The sequence below is a fragment of the Moschus berezovskii genome, chromosome 15 (genome assembly GCF_049115385.1).
Source record: "Moschus berezovskii isolate FMDL1 chromosome 15, NW_MosBer_1.0, whole genome shotgun sequence".
Classification (NCBI taxonomy): Eukaryota; Metazoa; Chordata; class Mammalia; order Artiodactyla; family Moschidae; genus Moschus; species Moschus berezovskii.
In genome coordinates this window covers 20,403,393-20,417,525 of record NC_142474.1, presented here as the reverse complement: position 1 = coordinate 20,417,525, position 14,133 = coordinate 20,403,393, and the positions used below count along the sequence as shown (strand labels likewise).

The 14,133-nt window shown below is 46.4% G+C and overlaps 1 protein-coding gene across 1 annotated transcript in view; it reads left to right on the top strand.

The window, feature by feature from the left end:
- Window positions 1-776: 776 nt before the first annotated feature.
- Window positions 777-14,133, top strand: part of CHMP4B (charged multivesicular body protein 4B) — a 45,916-nt gene continuing 32,559 nt past the window's right edge. Inside the window, exon 1 of the mRNA XM_055435780.2 lies at window positions 777-1,138. Within this exon, the coding sequence (XP_055291755.1) occupies window positions 949-1,138 (190 nt within the window). The 5' untranslated portion in view covers window positions 777-948. The remainder of the gene's footprint in view (window positions 1,139-14,133) is intronic.

The window sequence follows — 14,133 nt, the reverse complement described above, 5'->3', positions numbered from 1 at the left end:
TGGCCTGTGTCTCTTGTTTAGCAGGTGAATTCTTTACTACTGAGCCACCAGGGAAACCTGAGTCTTGTTACTCACCTACAAAATAGTAAGTCTATCCTAAAGGAGATCAGTCCTGGGTGTTCATTGGAGGGACTGATGTTGAAGCTGAAACAATACTTTGTTTTGGCCACCTGATGCAGAGAGCTGATTCATTTGAAAAGACCCTGATGCAGGGAAAGATTGAGGGCAGGAGGAAAGATTGAGGGCAGGAGGAGAAGGGGACGACAGAGGATGAGATGGTTGGATGGCATTACCGACACAATGGACATGGGTTTGGGTGGACTCCGCGAGTTGGTGATGGACAGGGAGGCCTGGCGTGCTGCGGTTCATTGGGTCGCAAAGAGTCAGACACGACTCAGAGACTGAACTGAACTGAAAATAGTAAGAGTATTATCTCTCACAAGCTTGTGATAATTAAATGTGATAATGCAAGTAAAACACTTTTCACAATGCTTGGATTATAGAAAGTGCATAACGTTAATTACTGTTTTATAAAATATTCTTACTTCTCTTCCTGTTTTTCTACCCCTCCCCCACAAAACTAGTTCCAAGGAGACTACATTTCCCAGCATGCCACGCTGCCCCTTGATCCTAGCTAGACCAAAAAGACGCGCCGCCGAGTGCCTTCAGCCGGAAGACTATAGCCTCCCGGCATGCAGCGCGCCTCCCTCCATTAGCTCTGAAGCACGGCCGGCGCGTTGACCACCGGGAGTTGTAGTCAGCGACGTGTTTCCCTGACGCCTGCCGGGCCGGGCGTGGGGGCCTGTGGGAGGTGGCGCGGCCGGGCCCAGCTGCGGGGCGGAGGTGGCGGAGAGGCCTGCGGCGGCAGGGAGCGGGGGGAAAGGAGCGGTCGCCGGAGCCGAGCCGAGCCGGAGCGGACGGCGCAGGCCGGCGCGGCTAGCAGCAACCATGTCGGTGTTCGGGAAGCTGTTCGGGGCTGGAGGGGGTAAGGCCGGCAAGGGCGGCCCGACCCCCCAGGAGGCCATCCAGAGGCTTCGGGACACGGAGGAGATGCTAAGTAAGAAGCAGGAATTCCTGGAGAAGAAGATTGAGCAGGAGCTGACGGCTGCCAAGAAGCACGGCACTAAAAACAAGCGCGGTGAGTCGGCCGGGCCCCCTCAGACTCCCTTGGCCGGACTCCACCTTCTTCAGACTTGCTCCAGTGTTTACTCGGATCCTGGAACTCTTATCTTGTCAGACTCCCTTCTTTGCCTTTCTGGGTCTGGGACCCTTCCCCGTCTGACTGCCTTCAGTGTCTCCCGAAGCCCTGGACTCCTCCATCATCATACTGTCATTCCATCCATCTCGTCTCAGGCTCTCCCCACTCTGCCAGGCCCCTTCAGACCCTAATTTCACAGCACTTCTTCCTCTTCTTCCTCCTCTTCACTTTGTTTATTTCTCTTCCGCCTTTTCCTCCTCCCTCTTGCCTGCCCTCACCCCCCAGTCCCCCTTCGCAGATACTGCCGTCACCTCCTTGGCTCATTTCAGCCCTCCATCCCAACACTTGTGTCCTTCCTGGTCCCACCCCTGCCCTCTCCCGATTCCTCTGTGGAGTCCATGAGCTGTCCCTGGCCTCTCCTCATCTCCTGACTCAGAATTCTCCTTTAGAAGCCTAGATGGAGAGGAAAGGGAACTGGGGGAGAGGAGACTCCGTGGTTCCGGCTCTGTTCACTTGCTGAGTGAACTTGAGCAAGTTACTTTTCTTCTAGAGCCTCATTTCCCCCATCCATCAGCCAGGATTTGTCCTCTGTGTGCCTAAAGTGCCTTCCAGCTCTTGTGATTCACTTCTTGTTGCTTTATCAGAGTTTCACGTAGCGCAATCCTTCACCCGGTGACTCACCGCTTCTCTATCCCTGTTACCAGAAATAAGGATTCCTTTCCTCCATTGGCCCTGACTCCTCCCCCAGTCCTCACTACTGTGGTTCTGGGCGGGGCTGTTGAACTCTGAGGCACTTTACTTACTGTTGTGTGGCTTTCTGGGCAAGTGGTTTGTATTCCTCTTAAGTCAGGTGAATGTAAAAATGCTTTAATAACTATAGAGCAATTTGGAAATATTTGGTTTTTCTTGTTGTTATGGCAATAGGAGGGTGAACCATTCATGACAACCCTTCCCCTGAGAAGCGGGAAAGGTGAGAGGGGTTTAGGAGCTTTACAAACAAGTATTTAACTGAGAAATCTGCAAGTCACTAGCTGTGTGACGTTGAGCTAGTGAATTTACCTCTGAAAGGAAGATCGTGGATTTACAGTGCCCAGCATATAGTAGGGGTTAATTAGATGTTTTCATCATTTTCACAGAGGAGCAGAATAACCCATCCTGAGGATGCTCCTTTGCTGATGATAGTCAACAGATACTCTGGAAATTCTTTTGGGGGGCTTATTATGTGCATGGTATTCAGAGGGTGAACAGAACACAGCTTCCACCCTCATGAGGGAGAAGACAGGAATATAGATGAAGAAAATATTGTCTAGTGGTGGAAAGTGCCAAAAAAAAACCCAAAATGGATTGGGAGTGATGGGGTAGGAAGGGGTGCCACTTTAGATAAGGTGGTCAGGGAAGTCCTCTTGGAAAAGGTCAAGTTTGAACTGAATCTTGAGAAGTTACTAGTTCTGTAGAAGTCCAGGGGAGAAGCCTTCCAGGCAAGCAGACAGCAGTGGAAAAGGCCCAGAGTTTGGCCTCTTAAGAAACAGAAGACTGTTTATGGAATATAGTGACTGAAGAGGAGAATGGTATAAAGCAAGTGGGTGTGGAGTGGACTTTGAACTTCCTGGTGAAGAATTCAGATTTTATTCCAAGTGGATGGAAAACTGCTGGAGGGTAATTATGGCTGTCCTAATCATTCACATCGTTTTTAAAAACACCATCGGGCCTCTCTTTGGAAAATAGACCTGTGGGGTTGAGAATGGGAATGGGGGTTGAGAATGCGAGAGGGTAGACGGGTGAGGACAGAGGCAGCTGGGCATTTGCGGCTTGGAACTCCAGTTGTAGTTGCGGAGATGGAAAGCAGGGTTAGATTTTGCTGTCTTTAGCATTTTTCTTTCATGACTCTCCCTCAGTCAGGATCCTCTGTTGTTGACAGAGGTAGTGAGAGTCGGTGTTTTGACCAGTCTGCATTTGGGGAGGGCTTTGCCCTTTGCCAGGCCGAGGAGGGCATCAGTTTACATCATCTCCCATCTGAGAAGGCAGGTCTCCTGTGGTCTCTTGGTCTGGAGCTAGTTTTGTTTCTACAGTTCTAGAGGTGATTGAATTGGCTTGCAGGAGGCTTGGAGAGAGATTGCCAGCCAACTGTGAGACTACCAGTCTCAGCTAGCTGTGAGAACATCTTGGAAAGCAGTCTGTTTTCTTGAGTTTACCTGAGCGGACAGGAGCTACCGCCCCTTCTTTTTAGTGTCCTCCGGGGGAAAGGTTGTATTTGCTTATAGGGACAGTGCTATGAGGTGTTAACACCACAACTTATCATTCATTTAGTCACTGATTGACTCGAACTGTGCTGGGACTTGGAAAAGATGAAAATACACTGTGCCTGCCCTCCTTTTGGGAGTGTGTGTGTGGTGTTGTGTGTTGTGTGTTTTTTTTTTTTTTAGTTTGTGTGTGAGAGAGAGGATGAGGAGGAAGAGTGGGAAAGGAAGGAGGAAAGAACACCGGTCAGTGCTGAGATGTGAGTGTGTGTGTACATGGGGCTCAGGCTGCCGAGGAGAAGACTCTTGGTTGGAGGGCAAAGGGCAAAAGCAGCTTGGCTGAGGAGGGAGATGTGAAGTGGTCAGCAAGGGAACTGGGGAGCCCCGAGTGAGAGCATCCCTTGGTGGGATCTGTGGGGCAGGAGAGCAGATGGGTAACCCTAGGGAGTGACCTATAGCCTTGAGACTTTGACCTGGAGATGGTGAGGAGCATTGGCCTTCTTAAAGCAGAAGAGATCGGTCAGCTTGGATTTCTGAAAGAGCACTGCAGCAGTATCAATAAAGGAAGGAGTGTCCACTGACCAGGAAGGGACCGGGGGCAGGAATCCAGTAAAGGGTCAGGGTGGAATCTCATGGACCGCGCATTTGAGCTAGCTTCGTCATGAACCGTGTCTTGGGCAGGTCACTCCGTACCTCAGATTCCTCCTCTATCAGTAGGGGTACTCGTATCTACCTTATCGGATTAACTTATGATATGCACGTAAAGCTCTTAGTAGAATGCCTGCCATACAGTGACCAATAAATGGTGGCCATTATCATTATTACAAGGAGACTCCCCGTGGGAACAAAGGGCCTAGAGAAGCATGGAAGACCTGACAGGAAGTAATAAACATCAGAGACTTTTCTGAAGGAGAATCAGAAGGCTGGTGGTTGATCACAACTGTGGGCACGATGAAGGAGAGGGAGGAGTTGAAGGTGATTCCTAAGTTTACAGTTCAGACAGTGGGTGGGTAGTGATGCCATTAATCAAGTTTGGAAACACAGAGGAGGGGCAGTACTTCATAACTGTGAGTCCTTTAACGTTTGTAAAACTCCTTTTTTCTCATGAGTCTCATGCTATTTCCTTGAGACTGAGCTCCATGAGACAGGACGTGATAGTCATGTTCATTACTGTGTCCACTGGACTTTGCACGGTGCTTGCGTGTAGTATTTATGCTCAGTAAGTGTTTGTTAAATGAATGCAAACAGTCTTGGGGGTATGTTCAGAGGAAACTGAGGCTGGAGAGAGGATGTAACTCGATTCAGAGACCAGGTCTTCCAGTAGCCATGGGCATCTTGTGTTCTATTTACTCCCATGCTGGCTGCAGGCCTCATCATGACCTTTTGTCATAGCTTAGCTCATTAAACACCCACCTGTGCAAGGTGTGGTGCTGAATCAGGGAAAAAGGAGTGAGATAGGACTAGGCCCTGCCCTGTGAAGTGTATACCCAAACGTGGATGTTATTTTTGTGACGTACATATTAGAAAGATGACAAACAGTTCTTTGAAACAAACCTCTGCAGTTCAAGTCAATTATTTGCATCAGGCAAGTATGTTCCAATAAGTGGTTTTAGGTAGGGGCCTAGGGCAAAGTTTGGATTACATATTTTTTTCCAAATTTCTTTTCGTTTTCTTTCATTATGTATTCATTCTTAGGCATGTGGCAGGCTCTTAAACTGTGTCCTAGGTCCTATGCTCAACACGGGGAGCTTAGTACTGGGATTATAGAGGAAACAGATACATCCACGGCACTTAAATATTGTCATTTTTCCTTTTCTCTCAAGTGGAAATAGTATTCATCTTACATGACTATGGTGTGGATTAGGTAAGATAATATAAGAAAGAGTGTGGCACATTGTAAATATTGAGTAAGTAAACTATCCTTTTCTGATAAAGTTGTTATTGATCAGACTTTAAAAAAAATTATTTTTAATTGGAGGATAATTGCTTTACAGTGTTGTGTTGGTTTCTGCCATACATCAACATGAATCAGCCATAGGTATACACATGTCCTCTCCTTGAACCTCCCTCCCATCTCCCATCCCATCCAACCCCTTGATCAAACTTCTTGGGTTCAGTTGTCAAGTGGAAAAGTTCTTTCACTGAGAACTGGATGGGAACCAGAATTGCGGTGTAGGTGAACTGACAAAAATCTCCCCAGCTTAGGTCTTTTTTGGTATCTTTCTAAACAGTGCCTGGTTGGTTTTCTCCTTGAGAAAGATGCTGCTGCTGCTGCTGCTAAGTCACTTCAGTCGTGTCCGACTCTGTGCGACCCCATAGACGGCAGCCGACCAGGCTCTGCCGTCCCTGGGATTCTCCAGGCAAGAACACTGGAGTAGGTTGCCATTTCCTTCTCCAATGTGTGAAAGTGAAAAGTGAAAGATGATCATGTAGCAAACATTGTTTTCTTCTTAAGGCATTGTAACTAGTTATGAAATAAGCTACCCTAGGTGGCTCAGATTTCTCTGTTTTCCCATTTTAATAAAGATGAAACCTGATTGTTGAAAGGATCATATTTTTAGTTTAACAAGAGACTTATATGAGATTGGGAAATGGAGGTTGGATATCTCCCCCTACACTGGTATATTTCTCTTGGATTTATGGATGCAAATCAGTTCATTTATAGGTTCATTTAGGTTCAGTTGAAAATGTCTGAAGGAAGCAGATAGGCCAGACGCTCGTGGGAAATACATCTTCATTAAGTCCTGTTCATTGCTGGAGCCAAGGTGGCTCTCTCATGTTTAATAAAGTTGCTGTAAAATGTTATCACGTGGGAAGACATCTTCATGAGTTAAATTTATAGTGATCGTGGCTTTTTGGTCCTCTGTATTCAAGATGTCAGGTTGAAAAGCACAGCGTCTTAATGGTACATGTGCCAGCAGGAGCGCCTATCCCAGGGATGGAAAACCTGAAACCCACCCAGGGAACTGAGCAATGGGGATTTCCCCTGGTGCTGCTTAAGTTTCTTGTTTAAAGAGATGGTTGGCCAGATTGGCTTTGGTTTATTTCTTAAGACAGATGGAGTGTCAGAGAGGCCTTATGCGTTGGCTCTCCAAACATGCTGGCGCCTTTGATTCAAATTACAAAAAAAAAAATATTTTTCCCTATTGGGCGGGAAGATTAAATATTTTTAAAGTGCCTGCCATGGATTTCTAGTGTGATTTGTAATTCAAGATAGATTTTGTTTGGAAGTTTAGCTCAATGTGAGGACCTTTGAGCTGGAGTGTTTTGTTCAGGGAAGTTCTGAGTTGGGTTTGAGTGTAGAGAGCTAGGTTCTAGAGAAGAACCTGTGAAGATGTGTTCGAGCCATATACTTCTGGGGCAGAAAGCCAGGGCCTGATGTTTACAGTGGTCCAGAATCCTGAGATGAAGCTTGGGCCTGCTGGGAGGAGATAGTGGAGTTCTTGGGACCTTGAGAGATTCCTCTGCATAGGAAAGGTTTGTGAAAACTTGATCCTCTTACCCAGAGTTGTGCTCTGCCACTGTCTTTAAAAAAAGTGAGAAAGGATATCCAAAAATTGACAAGTTTATATTGGTCACTTTGAGGATTTGTTGCTTAGTCACCCAAATCGTGTCTGACTCTTCTGCAACCCCATGGATTGAGATTTTCCAGGCAAGAATACTGGAGTGGGTTGCCATTTCCTTTCCTCCTTTGAGGATGAATGGTTATAATTAGAAGGAAAATTTGAGCATAGGAACAGGAAACAACAAGAGACCTAGCTGGATATAGTACTGGCCTGTTTTTAAGGTGTCTGGCTCGTCAGCAGACATTTGTTGAGTTCCTTTTAGGAGGAAGGTAGCATGATGGCGTTGAAGAAGGCAATGGCACCCCACTCCAGTACTCTTGCCTGGAAAATCCCGTGGATGGAGGAGCCTGGTAGGCTGCAGTCCATGGGGTCGCTAAGAGTCGGACACGACTGAGCGACTTCACTTTCCCTTTTCCCTTTCATGCACTGGAGAAGGAAATGGCAACCCACTCCAGTGTTCTTGCCTGGAGAAGCCCAGGGACGGGGGAGCCTGGTGGGCTGCCGTTTGTGGGGTCGCGCAGAGTCGGACACGACTGAAGCGACTGAGCAGCAGCAGCAGCAGGATGGCATAGGTAGAAGATTTCCAAACTGAGTGAAAGTTCGCCGCTCACCAGCAGTACCTTGGCAGTTATCCTCTCTGAGTCTGTTTCCCCATCCGTAAACACAGGGTGAGAGCAATACTTCTTAGGGTTCTTGTGAGGCTGTAAAGTGACTCATGTAAAGTACCTAGCAGAGCGCCCAGCACAGAGGAGGCACGTACGTTTCCTTGGTTTCCCAGGTATAGTCTCAGGCACACTGAGAGGCAGAACGTTGGATGAGACGCTACAAGGGCACACAGTTCAGTGAAGATGATACACACGTACAAGTAATTGATAAAAGGCAAACCATGTACAAATGAAGAGTTAGAGAAAAATCCAGCAGGAAGAGATGAATTCATTTCTAAGGGTTGGCAGGTTCATCTCACACAGCCACCCATCCAGTACCCAGATTCACTTCGCAGTGTTCCTGCTGAGCGATTAACCTCTGATTGAACCTCTCTGCCGACAGGATTTGTATTAGGTGCTCTATCCTCTCATGCTACTGCATAGTCTGCCTTTGGACGGTTCTGACTATAAAACCACCTTTCTTATTTGAAACTGAGATCCGTCTTCCTGTAGTGCCGACCTCCAGTACAGGCTGGGGTGGTGGCTCCGCAGGGAAGCAGCTTGGGCTGGTGGAAAGAATATGGGATCTGGAGTTAGAAGGTTTAGAGGCAAATGCCACCCCTGACACTAGACAATGGTGAACTGTTTGCTTCAGCTGGAAAAACAGGTGGTTAAGTCTGCCTCAGAAAACAGGTCTAATCCCCCTTTGGGAAAATAGATCAAGGCAAATGGGGCTTACGTCTCAACCCGCACCTCTCTTGGACAGGTCTTCTGTGTTCCATTGACTGTTCCTGGCCTGGTGTTTTTGTTCTTTCCTTGTTACCCTCCTCTAGGTGAGCTCCTGTTCATCAGTGCCGCTCTTAAGGTGTGAAGTGGGCAGAGCTGACCACTCTATAAATATGCCAGCTGAGGTCTGAGCACTGCAGCCCGGAAGACGCAGGACTGGCTGTTTGTTAGGAATTAATTTAGTTATGTGTGCTGTATGGCCCTGATAATTTCCATATCACTGAGAATTCTTCTTGTTTTGTTTTTTAATGATTACACTTTCCTGTGGCCTTTCATTAGTGAAGGAGCAAGCATCTCGGAGCCCCTAAAATTTGTTCCAGGTGGCACAGTGGTAAAGAATCCCAAGAGACACTGGTTTGATCCCTGGGCCAGAAAGATCCGCTGGAGAAGGAATTGGAACCCACTCCAGTATGCTTTTTCTTTTTTATAATATATTTATTATTTTTATTTATTTGGCTGCACTGAGTCTTAGTTGTGGCATCGGAATCTTCCATGTTCATTGCAGCATTCAGGATCTTTAGTTGTGGCATGTGAACTCTTAGTTGCAGCATATGGGATCAGTTTCCCCACCAGGGATCGAACCAGGGCCACCTGTGTTAGGAGTACAGAATCTTAGCCCCTGAACTGCCAGGGAAGTTCCATGGAGAGAGGAGCCTGGTGGGCTTTGGTCCATGGGTTCGCAAAGAGTAGGACACAACTGAGCATGAGACACACACACACACAGAGTTTGTTTGATCCTTCTTAAGGAGCCTTAGCTGAGGGATTGAAAGATTTAAGTTCTTAACATGAGCATCTGGCTGGCTTGATTTTCCCATAGCTTCTATTTCTAGCTTTCCTTCCTCCCACTACGTTACATGGCAGAGCTGGCGGGAGGGCTAACTTGAGGGATGCAGGAAAGCTATATGTCTTCATGGTCCTGGATGTTTAGCTCAGGAGGATAGTGATATGGTCTGGTAAAAAAAGCTCTTTAAGTTTAGGATCAGGTGACCTGAATTCACATTCCACCTCTGCTTGCTGGTAAAAGTCTCCTCCTATCGCTGACCATAAGCTTCTTCAGCTGCAAACACAGGATACAATATTTACTATACAACTTTGCTTCTCATGCAGAGGATAAACAGGTGGTTACTGGAGGAGGGCAGGACTGGGAGTGTGGAGATGTGAATGACATAGGTGAGGGAGATTAAGAGGTACAGACTTTTAGTTATAAAAATAAATGAGTTAGACGTCCCTGGTGGTCCAGAATTAGGAACCCACCTGCCAATGCAGGGGACATGGGTTTGATCCCTGGCCTGGGAACGTTCCACATGCCACAGGACAGCCAAACCTGTGCTACCGCTACTGAGCCCACACGCCGCAACTGCTGAAGCCTGCACTCCTAGAGCCCGTGCTCCACAACAAGAGAAGCCACCGCCATGAGAAGCCTGCACAGCACAACTAGAGAAAGCCCGAGCACAGCAACAAAGACCCAACGCAGCCCCAAATAAAACAATAATAAAAAAAAAAGTCAGAGGAAATGTGCACAGCATGGGGAATATAGGCAGTAATATTGTAATAACTTTGTGTAGTGACCGATGATAGCTCGGCTTCCGGTGCTTGTTCTGTATAGAAATGTTGAATCTCTTTGTGGGCACCTGGAACTAACTTAGTGCTGTAGGTCAATTATACTTCAATTAAAAAAAAAAACAACAACCCACCAGTGTTGTAAATTGACTATACTTCAGTTTTTAAAAAGTTGAAAACAACAGCAGTAACAACAGAACTTTGCTACTCGAAGTGTGGTCTGTGGGAGCACTGTGAAGTTGTTAGACGTGCGGACGCTAAAGCCCCATCCAGTGAAGCTGAACCTGTACTTTTATGAGATCGTCAGGTGGTTTGCGTGCACGTTAAAGAGACGCCTCTCTATAGTTACATAGCTTTCCCTCCTCCCTCTTCCTTACGTTGTAGGGATTGCGTGAGAATGTTGGGCATTTTTCACATGTCCATGCCAGTATTCTTTCTTTTCCTGGACACTCAGGAATTCTGCATACCTGGCTAATTTGCTCACTCATTCTGCGGCTTAACGATTGAACCTCTTATCCAGCTCAGCCTACTCCCAGCTACCTTCAGTCCTCTGATGAGGCCACAGAATGGTTGGAGATTTCAGTGAAAGTCTGCCTTCCTTCCCTTGAAAAAGAACTAGAACACATGTCCTGCTGATGGGGTAGCAGCCTTCTTCGTGAAAGAAGCCTGCCATCTAGATAACTGACATGCATTCAGTAAAGCTGTCGGTCATGAGGACCCACTGACTGGCAGGTGCCAGCAACCCCGGCTGGTGTTGCTCATAAGTTAGCAGTAGTTGCTGATACGTTAAAGGTGTTTCCCTTCCTCAGTGAGCATCACTCCCTGGTTGGAGGACCAGGGGGCAAAGAAAGAACTTTCTTTTGCCCAGTGAACTTGTGAAGAGCTCCAGAAGGACCCCAGATGCAGAGATAACTCCACCTGGAGTAGGCTAGGAAGTGAGTTTTTTTAAAGTCATATTTTTTTTCCACCAGAAATCTTTTTTCAGTGAGTTCTGATTTCTTGGTTCAGTGGCTTTATGACTGTTTCCTGTTCTGTTCATCTGGCACTGATACCGTTCTGGTCCACCAGTTTTGTGCATCAGGAGGAACAGATGTTCTCCAAGTGCCTGTTCTGTGTTGGGAGCCATCTGAGATGCCGTGTGGGTTTCCAGGCAGTGAAAAAGACACAGCCTGGCCCAGTGGATCCTACCATTGGACAGATCTGTGGCTTTCTCAGAGAAAGAAGTTATCACAACTAAGTAGCACATAAGTTTTCTGACTGGAGTCTTAGAACCATCCTTAGGTAAAGTGTCTCTTTCAGGAGTTTTTGGATAAAGTAAAGCTAGAAAAATGCAAGCAGTTTCTCAGCGAGGTGAGAGGGAGTGAGGTGGGATGATGAAACAGGGAATTCCAGCACTAAACTTGCCCTATTTGATTCTGTAAAATGACATCTTTTCTGGATTTTAAGGCAATAGTGAGTTTTTGAGCAGGGATTCCTGATTCCTGATTGGGTTTAAAATCCAGCAAAAAGCTTTGTCATCTCTTTTTCACCTTAAAAATAAAACAACAACAACAACATACTAAAAAATACAACAAAACAAGAAGCCCCAGCGTCAAGCATCAGGTTGCTTAGGAGTCTTGGCGTGAAGCTTGGCACAACCTGCTGAGGTAAGTTTTCTCCCATTGAACGATCAGGGCAGTTGAGTTTGCTCAGAGCCAGGAGGCTCTATGGTCCCAAAGCAGGAGTTCAGGCCTTCACCCAATCAGGGTTTCCTGCTGAAATGTGGAGCCTTGCCTTATAGTCCTGCTCCCGGGAGGCCCAACTCCTGGTGAAGGGATAAACCCCGGACAGCAGTAATTAAAGTCCAAAATTGGCCATGGGTGCCACCACGAGAACACCCTAAATGTAGCTCGGTGGAGATTTGAGTTTGGGAGATTGACCCCAGTTTAGGATTGGGGATGGCAATGTTGATCTTTTGCATTAGGCTGGTGACTCAGATGGTATAGAATCCTCCTGCAATGTGGGAGACCTGGATTCGATCCCTGGGTTGGGCAGATCCCCTGGAGAAGGGAACGGCTACCCACTCCAGTATTCTGGGCTAGAGAATTCCATTTACTGTATAGTCAATGGGGTCGCAAAGAGTTGGACATGACCAAGCAACTTGCGCTGTAAAGGAGTAGGTAGCTGCGAGGTGGGGCAGGGTGAGGTGGGGGTTGGGTGTAAGCCTTTCATGTTTGGTATATGACACTACCTCAGCTCTAGTTACAACGGGGAGAACTTTTGCTTTCATCTGGCTTTTTGAGGAGAGTATGTTTGAGGAAAGGGGTTTTGAAATGAATTTAGAGGTTGTGCACTGTTTCGGAACTCTGCTGTTGAGATCCCAAATCTTATTCAGTCTTCATTCTGCATAGGTAAGACATTTGCATTTTGTTTTTCCTTTCAGACGGTCCATTTTATTTTTTTAAATTTATTTATTTACTGATTGTACCACATGGCAGCATGTGGATCTTAGTTCCCTGACCAGGGATCAAACCTGTATCCCTTGCATTGGCAGTGGGGAGTCTTAACTGGACTGCCAGGGAAGTCCTGAGATAGTCCATTATGAAAGAAGGTTTCTAGAAACTTTTGTTTCATTCATGTACCCATTTGATAAATATATATGAACTTGAGCTGTGTGCCAGATACTGTCCTAGTTTACTGGGTAAGTGCAGATGGAGTCAGGTCATTGCCAATGAGGTGCTCACAGTCTAGCCAGAGTGACAGACAAGTAAACAGATGTAATCAAGGTACAGTGTGATCTGTTCTAGAAGCATATTTAGATTTCACAGTACAGGATATGTGGTGGAGGGAGTCAAAACAGCTCTGTGTGTGTTACTTGAATCTGTGTTTTATTAAATAGTTATTTTGGAAAGTAGTAGAATGTTAAAGCAGTAGGGAACTCAAAACGTATGAGTGCTTGAAACTTTGAATTAATAGGAAAAATTTTGAGAAAGGAATACCAGGAGCATGGTAATATATAATAATATGTCATGTGCTCAGTCATGTCTGGCTCTCAGTGACCCCCATGGACTGTAGCCCACTAATCTCCTCATGGAAAATTTTCCTCCTGGAAAATGGGATTTTCCAGGCAAGAACACTGGAGTGGGTTGCCATTTCCTCCTCCAGGTCTTTCTGACCCAGGGACTGAACCCGTATCTCCCGTGACTCCTGCATTGCAGGCGGATTCTTTACCCACTGAGCCATCAGGGAAGCCCTATGGTAATATATGTAGTACTTTGAAAAAAGTACCTTATTTGAATCAGAAGCCCCTTTGGCTGGGACATAAGAATGGATAAATGTTTAACTTAGTTGGGTGATAAAAATAATTAGCTTTAGAATATTGAAGTGTAGCTTATTCTTACTTCCTATAAAAGGAAATAGTAACTAATAGACCTGAGGAATGGCTTCTTTACTGTCTGCTAAAGCAGGAACTGTAAGTTCTTTGTAATCTGTGTAAGACCTGTAATATGTGTAGATTTGATAGTTGTAAAAGCAAACATGACTTGGACACATGAGTAGCCGGCTGCTGTTCTCTGCAGAGGCTTGCAGAGGAGTTGCCACTCAGATGAAGCCATCTGAAAGGCTCCCATTTGGGTGAGGAGTTTGATTAGCTCAGTGTCCCCAGAGTTCATGAGACTAGTTCCTTAATTTTCCGTTAGCTGGATCAGTTTCTTCTGCCTCTCCAGAACATTTTCTCCTTTTAGAATCTTGCACAAGGGCAGTCAGTGGTTGTAGATTGCTTGGGAGGTCTGGAGTTAAAAGATTTAGGTGTTGAGTTGTAATGGGTGCTGATAGCCCTATGTGGCCATGTCCCAGGAGGGAGTTGGTATCAACCTGGCATTCAGCTTGTTGCTCTTAGGAGTCAGGGCTGCAGGGCTTGCGGCTGCGACAACCCCCCCCATCCCACCCCATCATCGGCATTCGGGGTCTTAGTTCTCAACCAGGGATCCAGACCATGCCCACTGCAGTGGAAGCGTGGCGTTTTAACCACTGGACCACCAGGGAAGTCCCTGACCACTCTTCTTATGCTTAGATTTTAGAGGTAATTTCAGAGGTGTAAAGGACAAATAACACTATAAAAACACCTTAAGTTATTTTCATCGTTCTAAAAAAGTTTTTTTGAA